The sequence below is a fragment of the Zophobas morio genome, unplaced genomic scaffold (assembly GCF_036711695.1).
Source record: "Zophobas morio isolate AGI-343-1 ecotype UQ-CSIRO unplaced genomic scaffold, CSIRO_AGI_Zmor_V1 ptg000118l, whole genome shotgun sequence".
NCBI lineage: Eukaryota > Metazoa > Arthropoda > Insecta > Coleoptera > Tenebrionidae > Zophobas > Zophobas morio.
The window spans coordinates 1-22,224 of NW_026972223.1; the positions used below are offsets into that span (position 1 = coordinate 1).

Sequence of the window (22,224 nt, forward strand, 5' to 3'; positions counted from 1 at the left end):
GTATTGCATAAATGCTTAATTTAAAAATAATAAAAATGTAAGACGTTTATTCTTAGTTCAAACTTAGAAAAATATAGCTATCACAACTTTAATCAAAATTAATAAGTAAAGAATATACTAAAACTAAAAATAATATTAAAAGATTTAATTTTAAAGAAAAAGTATAAAATAAATTTTTAAATTGTTTAAAAACAGACAGAAAGGTCGTTGGGGATCCGAGTAAACTCGTTGTGGGCCCCCAGCATATGCGTCCTCCAAGTCCCTTAACAAAGAATGCCAGAAAGTTTTTTTAATTAGTTTTGATTCATATATCCATAAGTTATTATAAACCAGATCCCGCTTGGGCAGGGACAACCCAGTCGCCTACTTGCAGGGAGGTGACCTTTTAAAAATAATTTCTAAGTTATAAGTATCCACGTTTCTTCAAAAATAGAAGCTAAAAGCTGTGTATACTAAATAAAATTTATTATAATATTTGGATTAATATAAATTAATTTACTTTCGATCCTATCTGTAAAACCTCCCCTACCCCCTCGTTCCCACCCACGGCTGGTAATTTAGGTAAAATCGCATAAACACCTGTACTCAAAAGACGTATATTATAAAATATAAAGATTTTTATATAAAATGTAACCTTCGATCTGATTTATATCCGAAGGATTGACGGGAGCTGCTAATAATTTTACTAAAACAGAATGTTCATCAAATTTGGAGGGCAGAAAGGAAGTTTCAAGGCTAGGTAAAGGATCAATTATTAAATCTTAGATAAGACAAGTAAAACCTTATGGATATAAAAGGAAAAAAATAGTTTTTAAATAAGATTTTTCCAACTTCAAAACTTTGGATGGGACGCCATGACTTTTGTAAGAGATTGATTCAATTTTCAGAGAAGACAAATTAACTGAGGTACTATAAAAACCAGAAGTTGAAGCTGTCTTGCAAAAGAACACAATCCTTTTAAAGGAAAAAGTGAAAGGGTGAAGAGTAAATAGTTTTGAAGCAGACATCCTTTAGCAGAATTTTAGTAGTACTAAGCTGAGGCTGCGAGCCCAGAAGCCCCTACAATGCAAGATAAGATGAAAAGCGACTAGTTTGTTATTGGCATTATGGTTGGAACCAGATTTACAATATCTTATACAATATACTTAAGAGGGTTTGACCTACAATTTAGGTCAGTAGATAGCGCGTATTCTGAAATATTGCTTTTTTAGTTAAAATAACGACACTAATAGTTCGGTTCGCTACACTTTTGAAGTTAGCAATTTTTTTTACTACTCAGTAAAAAAGAAGCTACTTTAACATGACTAGTAACGTTTGAAACAGCCATAATTTCAGAGAGTATTAAAGTGATAGTTTTTCTCACTAACAATAAACGCCCGACGGGCAGGAAACCATATTTATTTAAGCTATAAAAAGTATCAAATTACCCAGTTTTAAAAATTAGTAAGCTTGTGCTTCTTCTATTTCTACATAAGGTTTCGGCCTTAATGATACATTAGCGCACATAGAATCAGTACTCTAAATTATGTAATAGCTCCACTGTTTACAAAAATTTCGTCTTATATACCGTCATGACTAAGTATAGTTTTAAAAGCATCACTCTATTATTCTAGAAGGTCACAAGTAACCTCTTTGTAAAAGCGCAGACAAAAAACAAAGCGTTCCCACAACCATTTTATGCTGCAGGAGTAAACGGTCCCGTAATGTGGAGGTATACTATCTCACAAACCCGTGTAGCTGTCAACCTTTTCGTGCGCAAAGTTCATTCGTGGCCCTTAAACTATTTGGCAACACTTTTGGGTAGAAGCTTCAAGGAGGCCCGAAATATATTTAGATCACTGGCGGTATAGTTCTGTGCATGCTTATCGGCAAATGCTTCGATATATGTCCAAGGCGCGGGGCCAGAGATCAAAGGGAAACGTCAGCGTGCGCGTAACCAATAAAATTTGTTTCCATAAGCGGTTTGTTTATAATAGCGACTTCCAAACCATTTCCGCTTTTACTCTTGCTTAAAGAGAGAAATCTCTCATATTTTTGGCAAGATTTACACAGGTCGTCAGTCTGCTTGCGAGTACTTCGGATAAGTACACTTCGAGAAACTCTTTTTACAGACCCCGGACACGCATTGAACCTTCCTTTTCCAGTTCCTCTCTCCTCTTCTCCCCCCCCCCCCAACCGGAAGCAACAAAAAAGAGGGATTTCGATTGGTTTCTTAGTATTATTTACAATAGTAAATTCAAAATCGTGATTCACTTCAGATGGAGAAACGATAGTCGAGGAATTATACTCACCGGTGACTCTCAGAAGCCTTGGGCCAAGTGCTTGGAATCACCGCTTCTTGGTGGTAGTTTAATGTTGTTTTCTATTAATTTAAGTTAAACGGCTTGAATTTGGACCCGAATTTCCCTTTTATTTTAAGGTATTTAAACCTTTATTAAGTCTTTAGATATTAACTGTACACGAATATATACATATATAAGGTACGGACGTACCGAGGTGAGTTCAGACGCAAGCGCAATTTTTTTTTTGCGACTGCTTAATTATTTTTTAAGCGTGTTTTCCTTACATGCTAACGATGGAGCGATAAAACAACATAAAAAATGATAATTGCCTAAATATGGCAATATGAGTTAAAATTATGAACTGGAGTTTTTTTCTCAAAATTATATTCTCTCGGGAAAGTAAACTAATGGGCATTTATACCCCGAATCTTGTTAGAGGGAAACTACAAATTAAGGGATTTAAGGCCTATAGGAGATCAAACAGTAGTATGCTAATGCTAAAAAAAGTAGTAAATTTTTTTAACAAAAGAAATAGTTTACCCCTTTTGGTTCTCCTTGCATCTTTGGGACTCAAATATTCGTGCTCATTTTAGTCTTAAGGCTAGGACAAAAATTAAATGCCACCAAGTGTACAGTCGCCTTAGTTTAGAGGACTAAAGTAAACTTTTTAGCCCAAAAGCAAATCAACTGTCTCTGACAAACCAAAACTACAATATTATTAAAACTATACTTGCTCTAATGCGTACAGTTCATGTAACTTGTTGCTTCTGGTGTTGAATAAAAGCTCGCTAAAAAAGTTTTCTCTTTTACACAGGAAAGGATATAGTAGACTTTAATGCCTTTTACAAAAGGTGTACGTTATAAATATTGGTCTCGTCATTAGTAGTTATTATACAAATTTTTTAAATAAATAAAGTAGTTATAATGCTCTACTGACTCGTCATTTATTGTTGTAGCTATTTATAAAAAGCTAAGGATGTGCAACCTATAAGGGTCAGCTAAATCGTTGTGTGTTAAAATATCAGTTTTGTACCCTTTTTTTTTTTCATATAAATTATAACTTGAAATTTTATTGTTGTTAGGAACGCAGGTAAGTAAACTATATGGTTAGAGTAGTTAGTCATATAATTTCACGTTGACCGCAGTACTATTAAAACCGTTAATGTGGAAGTACATAAAAATTAAAATCATGTCCCCTTGAGTACATTTTCACTTAAGGTATGTGTCTTCATGTAGCCTAGAAGAGGTTCCCGACAGGTGATACGTTAGACTTTTAAAGGAGGTCCTTGAATTTATCATTAAAATAACTAAAAATGAGCGATAATGTTAATTCAAAAGCGGTTGTAATCAACGTTGAATCAAGCATTTGGTAGAAAACACATACATCCTAAACGTCTGTTTTAAAAGTACGAGAAGTAATCTTCCGAAAAACGGTCATGCCGTGCCCAGGGAGAGGCCTGCACATGCGTTGTGAATGGGGTAGTTTTTCGGATTGGAGTTCAGATAAGGTGGGAGCACTATTTATGTTATGTTTACATTTGTTAACAGTTTTAGATTCTTAGAAACTGGCACCGCCGAAGAGAATATATATGACAACGATTATATTTAGTTTGGAATGTCCGCAGTTGATGTCACTCGGGAAACGGGACCTCAGTGCGTAATTTGTGCCGCCGTTTCCAGCAGTGGTGCGTTAAAACCGCCAAGTTGGAAAGTCCTATAAAAAGAGTTTACCCTAATTTAACTAATTGACTGCTAAATTTTTTCCTTTGAAATTAGAGAACTTAAAAAAAATAAAGCTTGGAACAAGTGTTACAAGATTTGCGTTATTTCAAAGTACTGTCGCAACTTGCCAAATTGCGCAATTAATTGCAAAATAGAAAAACTACTTAGGATTGGTGAAACATTTGTAAAGCCTTGTCTGCTGAAAATGGTGGAAGAAGAGTTCTAGGTGAGCAGGCCAAAAAGAAAAACAACAAATTCCGCTATCGAACAATATGGTAAAAGTGCGAATTGAAAAGTTGTCGTACTATATTAAAGAACAACTTGTGGTGAACGTAAAAAATTCACCTAATTTTTCCTTATAGTGTGACGGAAGTACAGACGCCACAGGGGTTACCAGTTGCCTTTTTTCGGTTTTTAACCGAAAACATTTAAAGAAGAACTATAATGAGATAACTTCAAACTAAATCAAAAGGAACGGATGTAATGAATTAATAAGCGACATTTTTAATATCATAATATCCTGTGGGATAAGTTAACTGGCTTCGGTAAGGACGGAGCCCCACTATGCAAGGACCCCGCTCCGGCCTAGCATTGTTGGTTAAAAAAAATTGCCGAATAATAACAACCCAGGGTAGGATTCTCCGCAAAGCACTAGCATTAAAAAAGTTGCCTAAAGAGTTGGCGAACACCATGAAACTGGCGATAACACTGGTGAATACAGTAAAAAAAGGCGCTTAATAAGCGTATTTTTAAAAAATTGTGCTCTGATTTGGAGTCCGAGCACGAAACACTACTTTTTCCTAAGGAGTTTCGTCGGCAGTCGAAAGAAAAAAGGTAGGGGAGATTATATGAGCTGCAGTAAGGACAGAGAGATATTGTTGAAACAGTTTTGTAATCCAAAATTTGAGATACGGCTAGTCTATCTTATGGATATTACTATACACTTAAATAAACTTAATTCGCAACTACAAGGTTCGTGCAATACGAAACTGGAGCGTTCCGTAAACAACTTTGTGTATAAAGGCAAACTTCTTGCAAACTGGAGACTTCAATAGAAAAAATTGAAGCAACAACTAATTTGGCGTTTTTCGACGCCTCAAAACTTTCACTAAAGACAAAATTACTTGCATTTATACCACAGCCGAAGTTCCTCCGCAATCATAAAAAGGAGTTTACAAGGTACTTCCCGGGATGCAACGAGATCAAGACGGAAGCTATCCGAAAAATAATTCGAAACCCTTTAGTACTAATGTAGAAGAGCTTTCTAATAAAATCCAAGAAGAAGAGATCGAATTGCGTATTGATAGCAACTGCAAGGATACGTTCAATTAAACAGTAACCTCGAAAAGTTCTAGTGCAAAAACTCATATAATAAGCTTTAAGAAAACGCTTTGCGGATCTTGTTAAGTTTTCGACAACTAGTTCGTGCAAAGAGGGTTGTTTTAATATGCTTCTAATGAAATACAAGCAGAGGAATAGGTTGGACGCTACAAACGACATGCTTATAGCTTTCAGCAGACTATAGAACGCTCAGCAGCACTACAAGTAGCGAGTAGAAGAAAAAGAAACCAGTTGAATACCATGGGTGTTCTACCTTTTAACTGACGTTAACTAAATCTTACACAGCAAAAAACCACCGACAGTGTTACTAATAATTTTTTAGGGTACATACGACGGGCTAAACCCAAAAATTAAGCAACAATTTCACTTAAGAAAAAAACTTTTTTTTTTTTTGCTTGTCAAAATACTTTGTATAGTAGTTAATATGACTAATAGTTGTAATTAATAATTTAGGAATTAATGATTGTATGAGAAGGAGCGATTAAGTAATAAGGTTTATAATGTATATAAGGATTAAATTTATAAGATTTTTTAATAATGAAAAATAAGGTAGGAATTAAACAAATTAAGGGATGATAAAAAAAGTAAGCAATAATCAAAATGTACAAAAGCATGTATATATATAATTATTAAATTTGTGCTAATAATTTAAAATAATTTCAAAAAAAAAAATAAAATGTAGAAGCAATAATAAAAGTACCAAAATATTTTTATTTTGAATTTGGTTTAAACATATACACTTTAAAATTTTTTATAATGATACACGCGAAACCATTTCGCTTAGCTCTATCAACTAGAATATAAAATCTAACTAAAGATAATAATAAAACGGCCAAACAAAAGAAACTTTGTTCTTATGTTAAATTACTCCGTACAATGCGTGATAGATACATTGTTAGAGTTTACTTGTTTGTAATCCGTCCGTTATACTCGACCAAGGAAAGCAAACCTTTAATACACGAGCCCCTAAGCACGAGTAACCCCAAACATTAATTTCTGTCCAAGTGCTTCCAAAGCACCCACTCGCGTAGCGCCAACGGCAATATACTTGGTATCAGAAGAGTATCAGATTTACTGCACCATTCCACGACTACACCATTAGATAAGGACGGGACAGGCAAAAGAAAAATACTACCCAACTATTGGATTGTAGACAGAAATGGTTATATGCGTGCAACAAGATTTTCCAAGCGCACAAAGAGATCCACATGGTCAACGGCAGGCTTGACTGTAGGTGGAAAGGTTACTTATAGAGGGCGATGACCTTGCGCCCGTCATGACGCGCAGCTTGTTTTGTTGCACATGAAGCGAAGACTCTACGGTCGAGTCATAAATCACATGCGGAAGGCGCGTATGACATGACAACGAACGCACCTAAGGTACAGTTGTCGTGTGTCAGCTCTAAGGGAACTATAAAGGTAGAGCACGTGAGTAACCGCTTCACCTTTATTAATACATAGTCCACGTGCGACCAATATGGTAATGTGTTATGATAGTATTATTAACTATGACTTTTGAATATTCAGCATGGGCTACCAAGGGTATCATCGCGCCGTCAAAAGTTCACTCGCCTGTATTTGTTCGGCTGAGAGACTAATCGTTGGCGATTGGCAGCATTAAGGCAAAGCAGGTTTTGATGATAGTTACAAAAGTTATTTAAGGTGAGTCGAGTGGATGTGTTAATACAAGTATTTTTATATCTGCAGATCCTAGTGCAACCACACCCAAACATCAAGGTTAATGGCTCTCACAAATATGCTCGCGTAAAGTTAATTTCTATTTTCTTTAATGGGCTTAAAAAGTTGAAAGCGCTTCGCTGATAATGTTAAGTAGCTAAGATAATCAAACCTTAAAAACCGGCCGGAAATTAGTTAACTCTAAGTTTATAGAAGCCAATTATTACTGAAGCACATGTACTAAGATGATAATAGTTAGTTCATTTTAAAAGCAAAGTCTGCAATTTTCACCCTTCACAACTTTTTCGTCAGTGGTCCTCGGTTGAATCCCCAACGAATTTACTTGGGTATATTTAATCTGATCTTAACAATCGCCAAATTAGTACTTTTAATGAGGGGCTTTAGTGTGATCCTTGATTGGCTAATTCGCTACTATGTGGTTATAGAAGTTGTAGCGGGGTACCACTCGAAAAAATAAGCTTATGTGCTGGAACAAGGATATATGAGGTAGGGAAAAACTTAATACGCTAGCAGGATAGTTTATGAAGAAATGTCACTTATTTTTCTTAACAGTTACTAGATTTTTTCATAAAAGTACGGTCTATGTTATATATAATTGCTTGATCTGTATATACAGTTCTTCGCAGCCTTGAAATTGTAAGAATACAAACCTAAGGTCTGGAAGTAAACCAAAAAATGAACTTATTAAGATTTACTTGAAAGTGTATTGAGGCAGTCGAGTTTGCGAAGTGTGCAAGTTTTCCTCTATCACGACTTTCCGATGAAACGACCTAAAAAAAATCAGCGCAAGCTCTCATTTTTTTATAAATACTAAAGCAAACCATCTGATGTTGGCGTATTCCAGCGAGTCGAACGAAAGAAGCCCAGAGCAGAATTGTTTAATAAGATCGTCTTCTGCAACTTGAAAGCGAAGTCCAAAAAGTAAGTGATCAGCATATAAACCGAACGGGTATAGGACTGCATACCTGATTGTTTAATTAGTTATGTTCTTTTATAAGTTAATACTATAAAATTAATGAATAGATGCTATTACGTTTGATATAAAAAAGGAAATATATTAGGGGAAGGATGAGCTCTGGCCTCAGAGAATTAACCGTGGATAAGGAAACAATAAGAATAACGAAAAAACTTTACCTATGTAGAAAAATTTTAATTTAAAAAAGGGCGGGCACCAAGTAAAATATCTTATTGTGGAGCGGCCAACAAAAAAAGCTTTTCCGTGGTTCTTATCCAGCACTTTGCTTTATGCAAAGCATTCAAATAATAATAAATATAAAAATAAATAACGAACCGACTAACTTAAACGAGCACTAATGTAATTAAAAACTAATCCTAGCAGTGTAGAAACGGATTCCAAGAGCAACCTTATTTAAAGTCACAAAACATCTAATATCATGAAGACTTGTATAAATATCTAAGTTTATCTCGTCTGACATAAACTTGAAATTTATATGAGAGCGTAAAATTTCCAGTTTTATCGGTTCGCAGATGGGTTGGACTTAACGAAAGAGCTATTTATTCAATATTATAAAAATGGTGTTTTGAAAGTGTTTCATTAAACCTTATAACAAATTTTCTTAAAAAATAAACTTTTCACAAGTATAAAATAAGGTAAAGACTGAAGTAGCAAGGATAAATCATAAGTTGTGTAAAGCCTGTAGGACACAATTTCCATTCTTAAGAGAGATGTTAGTAATACATCTTTCGTAGAAAATGTTAACCCTGCTAACCACGAAAACGGGTTTATGTTATATGGTTTTATTCAAAAGGAGATTTATACGATAGGCTACGTTGGTATTAAAACTGAAGAGAAGTTATCTTTGGCAAATACAAGGGACAATCATTAAGAGCCCAACTGCAATCCAGCTAATCATTTCTGTACCCTCAACTTAATAATTTCGTTCATAGTTTAATATTTTTGGCCTAAAAAACGGATAGTAAAACATTAACTGCTTATAGTCTTTCTGATACGTATTGTACTTCTTTATACCATTTTAAAATTTTTCTAACGGGACTGTATTTAGTTGTTGTTAACTATATTTTAATTTATAAAGACTCGCGTTTCTATCGTTTCTAATGACTGCTAAAGAGTTCTTTTTTCTGTTTTCAACAAGGTTAGAAACTTGTTTTCCCAGCCATATAGGCAACAAGTGACTGCTTCTTGCTATTTATTGTCTTAAATGTCAATTACTTTCCTGCACACTTCGGATACTTTAATAAGGATCTGCACCTTTTATATTTTAACAGACTTTCATTGCTGGCATTAGCTTATATGTCTGCTCTTTTGTGAAGCTACACCGAGATGACACAATGTACTGATCGTGTATAAAAGGCAAATTATTTTGTTTTCTCTTTCTTTAATGTCTACCTTGTATTAATAATTTTAAGGATGCCATCTCTCCATTTTTTGGTAATCGATAGCAACAAAATTCAAATATATTTTCATGTAAAAAGCTTGTGCAATGCTTAAAGCCTGTATGTCGCCTAAAAATTTTTAGAGGCATTAGGATTGTCACGTTTTTTTTGGGGTTTAATAACTGGTTCAATCTGGGTTTCATAACGCAGAAGAACTGTTAATATTATTCATATAGCTTCTCTAGCACTGCAATTATTACTTGTTATGACTACAGTTCTCATTATATTATATATATTACTATTGTTTTTGTTGAAACTAATGCTATTAATATAATGGTCAATGAAATTATTACTATTATTACTGTTTTTACTACTGCTATTACAAGTATAAATAAAGTTGTTATTTTTATTCTTAATATAGTTGCTATTGCCTTAAATAGTATTTTTTTTTACTACATAAAAGTTTTTTTTAAAAGAAATTATTTATAATAACCGACTGACAGTACACAATATATCTTAAATCGACTAACTGTATCTGCTAACGCAAAGAATAGGGGAACAAAAAGACCAACAGCAGAAAAGCAAAAGCTTGCCACTTTTTTTTATTAATGATTTATCCTCGGTAAAATCGAGCGCAGACTGCTTAGTTTGGCTAATAGATTAGACTAATTAGCAAAGGTCATATATAAATCTGCGTGCATTCAAAGTGCATCAGGAGGCCGTCGAAACGTGCGCTTTTCCATGGTTCGTGTGTAACTTCTTGAACCCACTGGTGCTGATGCTGAGGATAAAAACATTTTAACGAGACAGTAGTTACCTTTCAAAAAATAGACTTTAAATCGTTTTGAAGTCAGGTCATCGTGCGTCGTGTCTTTGCTCACGAAGTAGGGCGTGTAAATCCTCAACCGCAAAAGCTTGTTTTGTTACCACTGCGGAGGATGCGAAACTTGCCACTTTATCGTAAAAGAAGGCTTTATGTTCACACACATGAAAATATTACCTTTAAGTTATAAGATTTCGATGGAGGTGGAGGTGGATATCAAATGCATTACTGATAAAAAATAAACTAAGAAATTTTTAATAACTTGGTGCTTTATGGCTCTATAACTGTCAGTGGACGAATACATTAAGCATTTTGTAAATTTTTTTTTTATTGATTTAAAAAATAAATAGATATTAATATGTAGAAAAGAGACCAACAACTTAATTTTTCCCAGATTAGGGGTGAGAGGTTTTTTAATGCTTGATTATGTTTCACCAAGAAGTCAGAGCCTATTTATTCAGTCATTAAGCTAACGCAAATTAAATTTATTATTATCGTAGGACTTCAGTGTTCGTACAAGTTTTCATGCGCATTCCACGACCCTATTAGGGACTAACGGTTTCTTGATATCTCCACAAATAAATAAATTTTCTTTGTTGAATCATATATATTAAAGCTTATCACTATTGCTATTAGGCCAGTTAGCAATTTTAGCATTCTTAAACTGTTAAATGTCTTCTCTACAGAAGCCTCTAGAAACCGCAAACAATTGTTGTAGGCCTTTAAAAAAAAGCACACTTCTGTAATTACTCTTAAAACAACCTACTTTCTTTTTTGATGTTCTTGAGATTAATAGACCATAACTTAATGAATTTATATAAGTAATAGCAATTACCTATCTATTAGAAGAACTAAGAATTAAATTAAATTTACTAATACCACAAAAAGATACACCAAAGTAAAAATTTGCGTTACGATAAAGCTCACGTGCAAAATTGTTTGGAGGATTACGGATTTGAATAGATTTTCTAAGAAATTCTATATTCATTAGTTGGATAACCTTCAAAAAGGTTGCTTAACCTTAATTAAATTCAAAAATTAGTTCTATTTAATTTGGTAGTTAGTGGTATAGCTTTTTAGCATAAACATTGGGACTAGAAGTAATATAATATGAGTTTTCATTATCATAGCTTGGTCTCCCCCTACTTCTGTTGATATTTTATTTGTCATATATTGGCCTTCTTTATAAATTACGATCTACTGTATTCCTTAACAGCTCAATAACATGTAAACGGTTCGAGTCGAGTGATAGATAACGTATTCTTTGCTCTTTGCTTTTTTTTTACTATAAGTAAAATTAAGTTCTGTTTCTTATATTTTTCATATATGTAAATTTTCTATAAGCCTTTAATATCGGCTTTTAAATAAAGTTTTTAATATGTAGATTTAGATACAAAATATAAGCAACATTTAAAGCTAGACCTTGAGTATAGTAGCTGTATCCAAGTTTAGCAACATTAGGCTATAATCGCCTAATTTTACCTGCAGTAACCTAATGTAGCTATTATTGGCAGTTCTAAAGTTCATGCTGTAATAATCCAATCAACTCAGTTATTGACCTATTGCTTTCCTTGTTTAAAGTGTGTACCACTGCGAAGCCTACCTGGATGTACGCTTAATACTCTTTTATGGTTAGACAAATGTGATAATGGCAATACGCTCACCGTCGCAGCTCTTCCGTGTGGCTATGATTTTAGCTCTTTGTGCGACTCCCCTTCTTCTTCTTTTTTTGTGGCCCACTTATTTTTCGTTGCTGAAGAGTGTTTCCTCTTGTAACCATTTAGAGTACTTATATGGTATTATTTTCGATGCTGGCAGCTCCGGAAGCAGAATTCATGTATATAAATTTCAAAAAGGTTATTACAAATAGTTGAACTGAGCTTTACTTTACTCAGTCCAATCTACTTTCTTTTTTAATATATTTGAAGAAGATTCTTTCTTATCACTGAAAGAAGAATTTTATAAGGAAGTGGAGCCTGGTCTTTCTTCTTATAATTCCGCTGTGGATGTATTTTTTTTAACACAACTTTGTATTTTCTTGTCGACACGCCTTTTTGCAGGCTGCTGACTCTCTGTTACCTTTACTCGACTGTGCTAAAGCCTTCATTCCTGAAAAATATCAAAGGGAAACTCCTCTTCTACTTAAGGCTACGGCAGGTGTAGTTTATTTCTTTATAGTTTAAATTCCTTATATGTTAAGATTGAGAGTTCGTTATGATTTTGAAATCCTCTTTATAATTAAGGTTTGCGCCAAATTGGAGAAGAAGAAGCCCAGAAAATTTTAGATGAGGTGAACTTTTCATTCCTTCTTACTCTTACAATGTTTATTACCTTGAAAAAAGGTTCGTAACCTCTTTCGTAAGCAACCTTTTTCTTTCTCAGACGAGAACAATCAAGTTTCTATATTAGACGGTGGAGATGAAGGTCTTATAATATTTCTGTTTAGATTTTGTATACTTCTAAGGCTTAAACTATATAAGGACTTTTTGCTTGGGTCACCGTTAATTATTTGGAGGGCTTTCTTGGACAATCCAGCGAGCCCACCTGCGGAATTCTCGACCTTGGCGGCGGTTCTACTCAGGTTTCTTCGGTGGAAGACCGCTTACTGGTCTTCTGGCCTACCTTCGAATCAGATCGCATTTGCAGTGGAGCCTACTATTTCTAAGGGTTTGGGGGGCCGTGTTAAGCAGCATCGCTTTGGCAATCAAACGTACGCTGTATACACTCACAGCATCCCAGGATACGGTATGCTTCCCTCTTTGTTTCTTGGGTAGTTTTCACCTTACTTTATTTTTTCAGGGCTTTATTCTGCCCGTAAAGCTGTACTTTTAAATGCCAATTCTTCAGGCGTTTGCGTGCTTCCATACTATAAAGGTGTGTGGGAAAATGTAACCGTCATGGGCGGAAAAGGTTTCCCTTTTTATATATAAATGCTTATAGTGAACTTTGAGTAAAGTTTATGTATTTTTTGAAGATGTTCTTGGCAACAATGAGAAATGTGAGCAGTTTATAGTTTCTTCCTTTTTTCAAACAAAAGAGGAATGCGTAAACCAAGACCCGTTGTACAGGTAGTACTTATTTTTTTATAAACGGTAACTTGTCAAGTAAACAAAGCTAGATGCCTGGTAGACGGCGCACTCCAACCAGTGCTTACCAACAGACGTTTTCATGCCTTTTCGTTTTACTATGATCGAGCCGCTGATCTCAGTAGAGCGATATTCTTATACGATGTTTGTTCTACTTACAAGGCCTTCACAGGGTTGCTAAAGGATCACCGTACCATGTTAGCCCCTCGGGCTTATAAGGATGCTGCAGAGAAGGTCCCTCACTGTTCTGAAGACTTCCTCCTTCACCTCACACTTTGCAGGTGTGCGGCTTGAAGGAGGATGCAGTCAAGTCGACCTACACCGTCCTTAAAGGTACTGCCGCTCGCCACTAGCCTTGGTGGCGCGCCAACGGGTCTGCTTGGTTATTCGCAGAGGGGGACGCCCGATTTCTGTGCTTAGACAACTTGTATATATACGCTCTCCTGTCTCACTTGGGGTTTTCTGACGACCAGCAGTTGCACATTACCCGGAAACTCAACGGCTTCGAGACCGGTGCTTTCCTTCTTGATAAGTTCTTCCTTACTCTGAAAAGAGGCATTTTTAAACAGGTTGGTGCCTAGGCGCGATGGTGCACTACTTAATTAGTCTGGAGTGACGGTTTCTTTTCTTCAAGCTTTGATTAAAATACAAATTAGCGGATCGCTTATTTACTGTAAAGCTTTCTGGAGCTTTTAAGGGGGGATGTAAAGGAGGTGAGAATGCGGGCTATGGGACTTTTAACCTAATGAATTCAGTAAAAGTTTATTATAAATTTAAAGTTTACTTCAGCTTCGCATCAGAGTTATATATATATTTCTTATTACTTCTAGTTTAAACAAACCCATTACTTTTAGTATTTTTTACAAGAATGTGCGGTAGTCTTCAAGTTTTAAAAGTATAACTTATAGCGATCCGATATTCGCATGCACTAGCAAAGTAGGGTTACAGCAGCCATGATTATTATGCTTTTGTTGATATTAAAGTAGCGAGTGTACGTAAGGCAACATAAGTTTTCCTAAAGTTGGCAATTGTTAAATCTCAGGCATGTTTTTTTTTGGACTTTAAAAAGTTGTTTATTTTATATGATAACTCTATTATAAAATCAACTTAATAAAGCTATATGCATTTAAAAAATAGGATATATATGCCCATATGTATGCATTAAATAACTCAATGCACAAATACACAGAATTAATTTTGTCTTTACACAGAATACAAAAGTTAAATTAACTCTTGCTTAAGTAAACACTAAAGGTCTCAAAGTGTTTAGGTAGTGTTAAAAGGTTTTCTTAACTAAGACGTAACGGATTTACCCATATTGTGAATTAATTTTTAGTTGCTTATTAGATAAACTAACCTTGAAAATAAAGACAAAACCTTCTACATATCAAGTAAAATGTGAAAAAGCGCTTTAAAAAGGAAGTATCTCACTAGTTTAAATTCATTGCAACAATTGTAGTACATAAATTTTATTACAACAAAAAATAAAATATCAAGAATCAATAACTAAAGACTGATAATAAAAATATAAATTTATAAACTAAAATAAATGACTGCATAGGCTGCAATAAGGGAATTTTACTATCAGAAATAAGATAAACAAAGCAGTAAATGTTTAAATAGCATCTGTGGTTAAACAAGCTCTCCAATGTCTTAATCCCCTTTGAAACAAGCATAGTTGCTATTTTAATGGCTTAAGAGCAGTCTGTCTAAAAACAAACTTTCAAAAGCCTTGGCTTTATATAGCCAGACTACTTCATCAAAAGTAGTGATAGATTTAAAACGTAGCTTAAGGTCTAAATTCTTTTATAAAAGTGGTTAAACTTTAGCATAGAAGGCAAACACAAAACTTTTTATTAAATAAATGTTTAAGGAATCCTAGTACTCCTAACGATACCATTCATATCGCTAACCTATTCAGTTTGCTATAGCTCAAGCAAGCTACAAGTGGGTAACAGCTTTTTATATAATTTAATAAAATTTACTGACTAATAGCTGCTATTAGGATGTAGGGTAGAGGTTACTCACTATTAAGATATTCTAAATTAATAAGTAAACTGTTCAAAATATTAGTTTTTTTAAGCTGCACAACTGAGTTGTCCGCAACGTTGCGCGAGCCATAACCTTATCAGACACTAATTTCCACGCACTAAAGTGTGGCCCCTGACTCCTTTGTGGTAGTAAAAATACTCTAAGTAATTTAAAGACTCCCATCGAGTTTACATCTACGTCATAGACCCTTCCGTGGTGACATGACTGGGAGACATAATTCTAAGGGAAAACTTTTTACTTTTAAACTTGTTCTGCTTGGTTATTATATTATTTAATTTATTTTTGTTTTCTTTGTTTTTCCTATGGTTCTCATTTAAAACTAATTGATTTAACCTGTTAAAAAAGGGGAGTCAGCCGTTGGTAAGTCTTCTCTCGTATCCAGGTTTGTCAAAGGAGACTTTAATGAGTACCAAGAGTCAACTATTGGAGGTTTTTTCAAGAAAAAAAAAAAAATTTACTTTACACGTATTTACCTTTTTTTAAAAATTTTTTTAGCTGCATTTCTCACTCAAACCGTTCGCTTTAACGATTATACTGTCAAGTTTGAAATTTGGGATACCGCCGGGCAAGGTGTGTTTTATTATGTTAGAAACAACGTAGATAATTTAATTTTGTAGTTAAAATTTTATTAAATATTATTAACAATTTTTAGGCAAAATAGTAATTTTTTTTGTATAGAAAGATATCACAGTCTTGCTCCTATGTACTACCGAAATTCTCCTTGCGCTATCGTGGTTTATGACGTATCAAATTATGTAACTTACTGTTTGTTACTATTTTTTTTTTCTAAAACCTTTTGTACTAGCTATCCCTTAAGTTGAACCCTTATATATATATACATTTAAATTTTTTTTAAAATAGAATTTAATTAACAGGAAACCTATACTAGAGCGAAAGCTTGGATTAAAGAATTGCAATGTCAAGGGAGCGCAGATATCATTATTGCTCTAGCAGGAAACAAATCTGATGTTTCTGAACACATTGTTGACCCAGAGGAAGTACAAGTATTTTAAATTTAAATAAATTTTTAAAAAAAGAAAAAGAAATCCAGATGTGTTGCTTTTCTTATGGAGATTATGTATATGATTAGTGCCTATTATGCAAAGTTAGTCACCTTAAAATATTTAAATATTTTTCGTGTGCTTCTTTTTTTGTCTTTCTTGGTTATGGTGTAAATTTCGTAGTTAATCATAATTTACTTTAACTTATAATTTTAAGTTAAGAGAATTATATATTTTTTTTAAAAATAAAGAATTCTTATTATTTATAAGAGTTATGCTAGTGAGCATGGGATTATTTTTATGGAAACTTCCGCTAAAACGGGGTCCAAAGTGAATGAACTTTTTCTTGAAATTGGTATGTTATTTTAAGCCGAAGGATCAATAAAATTATTATTTTTTTACTTCAATGTTTGATAATAATTTTATTTATTAAAACAACTAAGAACTTATTGACTTTTACTTTTTTGTATCGATAAGTTAAAACAGTTTTTAATAAGTTGGAAAGTTTAATTTTTTCCCATTAATATTTTTTGAATTTCTTAGTTCTTTTATAATTATAACACTTTAATAGTATTACCACTAAAATTATTTGTAGATTACGGCGATTTGTGTCTTATATCTACACTTAAGGTTTATATTTCACAACGGTTTAGTAATCGAAGCCTGAATATTTTCGTTTTAGCTCGACTTTTGTAGATCTGATTATTACTATAATAGTTTTAATTGTCACTTTTTTCTAGCGAGGCGTCTCCCAAAGAATGAGATTCGCCAAGAACGAGAAGGCAATGTTTTTTTAGGAAGCGATAGTGAAAATACTAAACCTTGTCCCTGCAACTTTTGAATTTGGAATTATTACTTAAACTTCGCCTCATCTTTCGTGAACAGTTCATGTTAATCACTTTGTAGAGAATTTATTATTCAAAGAACTTCTAATAAACTTTTTCTTTATACTATTCTTTTTGCTTAAAACATGTACACAATCGTTTAAAGTGGTTCTACCTATTTGTTAATATTCTATACTCTTTTAATATTTGGCTATATTGATCCCTTCGATTTATATAAATTTAGATAAAGATCTATTTAAGGTAGTTTGTACTATAGGGATTACTTTCTTACTTAGACTTAAACGCTTTTAAAGTTCAAGTCTCGAGTGAAACGATTTTGCACGTGACCCCCCTCTGTGCAAGATTATATGAATCTTCACTCCAATATAGGGGGTTCTTCAGAGTGTTAGTGACTATAAAAAATAGCTTATTTAGAGACCGTAATTTAGTACTGCGTAGACTTTCGTTCGATAAAAAAATGTTGTAAAAAGCCTTTTAGATCAAGGCAAGTCTTATACACCGCACGTGCATGTGGGGTCAGTAAGGCTACATTATCTCACATTAAAGACTTAATATGATCCAAATCGTCCTTGCAAAGAACCTGGACGTCCGAAGATCTTGAAAAACCGGGTTGCAGGTCAACTTGCACGACAAGAAGTGTCATCGGGTGCAAATCGTATTTGCAAAAAAAAGCGTCAAAGTCATAGAAACAACATTCGATATACCAGTTTCAATATCGGTCGTATCGGAAGCATTGCATTCTGCGGGCCTCCAAGCGAATTAAAAAAGTTGATTAAAATTAGACTCGCTTTGAGAGACCGTCCCGAGTAACTAAGATGTGAGTATGCGAATAAGTACGAAAATGGTTCATCTCTGACTGAGAAAAAGTAATTTTTTAGGATGAACCCCAGATCGATCGATATGGTTCAGATGGTATTAGGTGATGCAAACGTATAAACATGGGGGAGGATCGTAATAACTTGGCTCTGTATAACATTTAAGGGATCGGGTAGTTGGAAAAAGTGAATTGGGAGAATCACCCAAAGCAATTATTTGGACGTTATTAAGAATGACTTTCTTAGAACATGAGATTGGTGAGGCCTTGATCTTGATAAACGGTTTTTCAACAGGAGCTTGTCTGTAACAATACACTACCGATGCAATCATGGCTCCAATCACAGTCGTTTTAAGCGCGGGGGGCTAGATTGGCCTCCGCAAGCTCCTTATCCAATCCCATTGAGCAAGCCGGGGACCTTAAAAGAGATAATTGGGAAAGGGAATACGAATCAGCTTCTGCTAACTTAGAGGAGCTTTGGGCTTGTGTACAATCAGCGTGGGCGAGTTTATCACCGGATCACTGTTACAATCTGACTGCCAGTATGCCGGAAGAGGGTACAAGCAGTGATTCAGACTAAAGGGAGCTATACTAATTTTAAAATCTGGTTTACTAAACTAAATTTATTCTACTGCAAATTGTTACTAATTTCCCAATTTTACAATCTCATATCTTTTCGGATATTAAACCAATTCAAGATCAAGTATTAACAAAATGTAGCTAGAACATAGAAGTTTACATTGTAAATTAATCCACTACGTTATTGAAAAGTTATTCTGTATTAAATAAAAAAAATGCAAAACATTGAAACAATTTAAAACGGTAGTGTTTAATAGTAATTGTATTTATAATATATAAAGGGTAGTTATGTTTAGCTAAAAAAAAAATTTATTTTTTAAATAAATTTATTTGTTTTAGGATTCCCAGGATGCTATTTAACAAATTGATAGCGGAGCTCTTAACAAGAGCTAAATAAGTTGTAACAAAAATTTAATCGTGACAGTTGACATATATGGATTTATGTCATGTAGAAGCAAGCTTCAACGGTAGAAACCGAGGCTTAGCAGCGCAGACCTCACTTACTTGATTTGCTCCTTGCTTTGCCCTGTGGTTGTGGTTTTCAACTGTTATATGTGGCGTACACCCCTTCTGAAAAATACATCTAATTGGAAATATTAAGTTTAATTATTATTAAATACGTTATAATGGTGCAATTTTTATGTGAAAAAATAACTAATGAAGTTTTTGCACTTCCACTTTAGTTGCGAAATAGGGTTGATATTTGCATTATAAGCCATAAAGTATTACGCTTTATATGTTTTAAATATAAGTTTGAAAGCTTCGGGCATTTAAATCAATATCAAGTTTTATGTACACAAATATTATTTAGTGCACTTCGTATCGTGATCAGAGCACATGCGTTTCGGTGAGATTAAATGCTTATATTTATAAGCAAAAGGTTCGCATTTGTAACTCTAGAATATACCGCTTTTTGACGTTTTATCCAGGGAGCTTAAAAATAGAACCACTACTAAGGGATTGCAACCTAGTGTCCTTTGTTCTCAGTAAAATACAACTTTTAATTCTCCCTTTACTTGAACCCTAACCCTTAAACATAACATTCTTATAACAAAAGCTGTAAGAATTTAACAAAAAGCAAAAAAGTTAACAAACATCAAAGTTAAGGAAGTGAATTACGTTAACTTTTTGCGATCGCTTGTGTATGTATTTATAGTGGGAGGCGTGTACTTCGATATTTTCCTTTTTGACCTCCTGTAGTTTTTTTAACCGTTGGTTTCTGTGCACAAAAAAATATAGTAGTGGTCGCACGCAAGGGGGAGGAGGAAAAGTTTAAAATTACAAGCCTTGCTAAATTGTTTGAATATTATAACATATATATAAAATATAATTGTTTGTTTGCGAGACTTTACATAAAACTAGAGGTCGCTATAAAACAACTTTTATAGCATTAAAAACAGGATTTAAATATGTATTTAAATATTTTTTGGTTTTAGCCTAATGTCCATAACAACATTCAGAATTAAGGACCCTACACTAAACTTGTCAAACTGGTAATAATAGATAGGAAAAAAAGAGAAAGGGTAATAGTGTCCTTATGCAATACTGTTACAAAAAGACCTAATTAATTTTTTTTAAAGAACAAAGGCCTCATAAATTAAAACTGGGCACACTGGATAACGCAGAGCTTTGTTTTATAAATTATTTGATCTTGGTAAAAAAAAAATTATGTTCCTTTTAACAGCAAACGTTCAGTTTTATAAATAATTTGCAACTCTAAAGGATGAGTACATTACTAATTATGTTATTTAAAAAAAAAAATTTAGACACCCGAAACAACTAAACATATTTTCCGAAATAAAATCTATTCAGGAGCAGGGTTGTATCGTTGCGGGACAGAAAGGGATTACACTCAATAAACGCCAGAGACCCTTTAACTAGAAACACCCGACTGACTACTAACTATTAATATTTTGTTTTATTAAACCACCCTTATAAACTAAATAAAGGAGGCAGTTAGCACATATACTATTTACAAGTTGTAAGTTAAAAGGTTATTGAATGAATAGCTCAAGTAGAAATAACCCATTTTAATAGGTTATGTCCAGCCAATGCCAAAAAACCTTTATTTTATATATTTTAAATTGCATGTAATAACTGTACGAAAAGCATTAATTGTGAGTGTTTGGTAACAAATTTTAACCATATAGTTCCTAATATGTAAGGTTTACTTTTCACCAAATAACAACCTGAGTTTGGTTTCTAAATAAAGATTTTATAAAGTATTTACCCAAAAAAGTTAAATCACCACGTGATTATTTGAAATTTAGGGTTTAGGGACCGTGAAGGTTTACACTTCGTCTATTTGTGGTCTGGTGAAGGTCAGGAACTACTTTAGCTTACTGATGGAACTTTTTGTTGCTATTTAAAATGTCTTCAGGTTCTAAAAAAAAATATTTGCATAAATTTATATAGTTAAAACAATGACGGTTTTTGCAACTAATTAAGAGGGGGATAGACGGATGTCTAGAAGATTTTTAAGTCTTCCAAAAAACGAAGAGTGGGAGCAAAATTTTACCTTGAAATACAGCTGGATCGTATATATTGTGTTACTCGTGGTTTTAATGATAATAAACTTTCCACCGATATTTGTAATAAATAATTTTTCTGAAAAATCGAGTGTACAAGCATCATTAGATGTTTTAAGCATTTTCGAACAGTTGGCAGAAGAAATTGAAGGTAATTATAAATGATCACCTGATTAATGTTGTATAATAATATGTTAATAAGGTAAAGCCGATCAAGGAACTATCCAAGGTCTTCTACAAAAACTACTTAGAGCTAAAGGTAAAGTTACATTTAATAATACTTTTTGGAGCGTTAGGAGTTTAGTAGCCGTAATATTGATGTGTACTTAACTTTTAATAAGTTAACATAGGTTACTAGTTCTAACCCTCTTTTGCCCTAATAAAAATATATACAAGCAGAATAAATGAGCACCTAGTAACGACTTCAAATAGCTTTAGGTTTTAAGTAAGGATAAGTGTGTAAATTACAGTAGGAGGCTTTTAAATATGATACGTTTAAAATGTGATAAATAGTGATCCAATGACCACGTGCAATGAGGTTTTCAAAGTACTGACTGTATTTGTTTTATTTTAAGCTAGATTGCTTTTTCTCTAACGGCCAATAGTTTGAGTTCAAAAGTTAATGTAATATAGCTTGCTTAATTGAAAATTATACTGTTAAAAATTGGGCATATATATTGACGTAATTTATTCTACAATTATTATTTTACTAGAAAAGTTTTACCTTTAAAAACCATCCATATACTTAGTCTATCGAATCAAGTCTACTACTCGTTGGGAGAGTCATCCAATAATTTTTTAAATAAGTATTTTATAAAAGTTTAGGCATAAGCCACTTCAGCTTCCTAAGTTTTTAAAAATTTAATACGTGGAGTGTATAACTATAACAACTTTTTATAAGGCTCTAATAGTATAAATGGCCTACCCAAAGTAAGTAAGGGAATTAAGTCTTCTGATACGCGACTAAATAAATTTAGATTAAACATTTTAATAACATTTTAATATCTATTTTATAAATAATTTTTTATAGAAATTTTTTCTTTTGTATAGATGAGCATAATAAGATACGGGATTTGGCCTCAAAAGCGTTTAAAATTGT

At 33.4% G+C, this 22,224-nt stretch overlaps 3 protein-coding genes across 7 annotated transcripts; 2 read left to right on the forward strand and 1 right to left on the reverse strand.

The window, feature by feature from the left end:
* Positions 1–197: 197 nt before the first annotated feature.
* Positions 198–1,032, reverse strand: LOC135144999 (enoyl-[acyl-carrier-protein] reductase, mitochondrial-like; the record flags this gene model as incomplete). Its single annotated transcript, XM_064077118.1, has 5 exons — positions 832–1,032; positions 635–735; positions 500–579; positions 331–382; positions 198–262 (listed from the first exon to the last, which is right to left on the reverse strand). Coding segments are annotated over exons 1-5 (474 nt in total), but the record flags the coding sequence as incomplete, so codon positions are not given.
* Positions 1,033–11,868: 10,836 nt separating this feature from the next.
* LOC135145014 (ectonucleoside triphosphate diphosphohydrolase 5-like) lies at positions 11,869–14,056 on the forward strand. The gene is made up of 14 exons (XM_064077137.1): positions 11,869–12,076; positions 12,149–12,228; positions 12,281–12,377; positions 12,464–12,510; positions 12,563–12,644; positions 12,701–12,801; positions 12,854–12,965; positions 13,020–13,130; positions 13,195–13,288; positions 13,339–13,427; positions 13,479–13,540; positions 13,588–13,639; positions 13,700–13,819; positions 13,876–14,056. The coding sequence occupies exons 1-14, from the start codon at positions 11,869–11,871 to the stop codon at positions 13,920–13,922; spliced, it is 1,302 nt and encodes a 433-aa protein (XP_063933207.1). The 3' UTR covers positions 13,923–14,056.
* A 1,479-nt stretch (positions 14,057–15,535) lies between these two features.
* LOC135145001 (ras-related protein Rab-5A-like) lies at positions 15,536–17,249 on the forward strand. Of its 5 annotated transcripts, none has more exons than XM_064077120.1 (8): positions 15,536–15,616; positions 15,704–15,787; positions 15,854–15,928; positions 16,037–16,113; positions 16,234–16,356; positions 16,402–16,463; positions 16,641–16,714; positions 17,100–17,249. In XM_064077120.1, exons 1-8 carry the CDS (start codon positions 15,559–15,561, stop codon positions 17,198–17,200), a joined length of 654 nt encoding a protein of 217 aa, XP_063933190.1. In that variant the 5' UTR covers positions 15,536–15,558; the 3' UTR covers positions 17,201–17,249. The 5 variants fall into 5 exon arrangements, with proteins under 5 accessions (XP_063933190.1, XP_063933191.1, XP_063933192.1 ...); XM_064077121.1 differs by having other exon boundaries at positions 16,037–16,101; XM_064077122.1 differs by lacking the exon at positions 16,402–16,463 and having other exon boundaries at positions 16,234–16,362; positions 16,630–16,714.
* Positions 17,250–22,224: the final 4,975 nt, after the last annotated feature.

Coding starts and splice junctions, on each gene's coding strand:
- LOC135145014 (XM_064077137.1), top strand. CDS start 11,869: ATGGCAATACGCTCACCGTCGCAGCTCTTCCGTGTGGCTATGATTTTA. Junction 12,645..12,700: donor ATTAGACGGTGGAGATGAAG/GTCTTATAATAT, acceptor AAACTATATAAG/GACTTTTTGCTTGGGTCACC. Junction 13,131..13,194: donor AACCGTCATGGGCGGAAAAG/GTTTCCCTTTTT, acceptor TATTTTTTGAAG/ATGTTCTTGGCAACAATGAG.
- LOC135145001 (XM_064077120.1), top strand. CDS start 15,559: ATGACTGGGAGACATAATTCTAAGGGAAAACTTTTTACTTTTAAACTT. Junction 15,617..15,703: donor TTTTAAACTTGTTCTGCTTG/GTTATTATATTA, acceptor CTGTTAAAAAAG/GGGAGTCAGCCGTTGGTAAG. Junction 16,464..16,640: donor ATTAGTGCCTATTATGCAAA/GTTAGTCACCTT, acceptor GAGTTATGCTAG/TGAGCATGGGATTATTTTTA.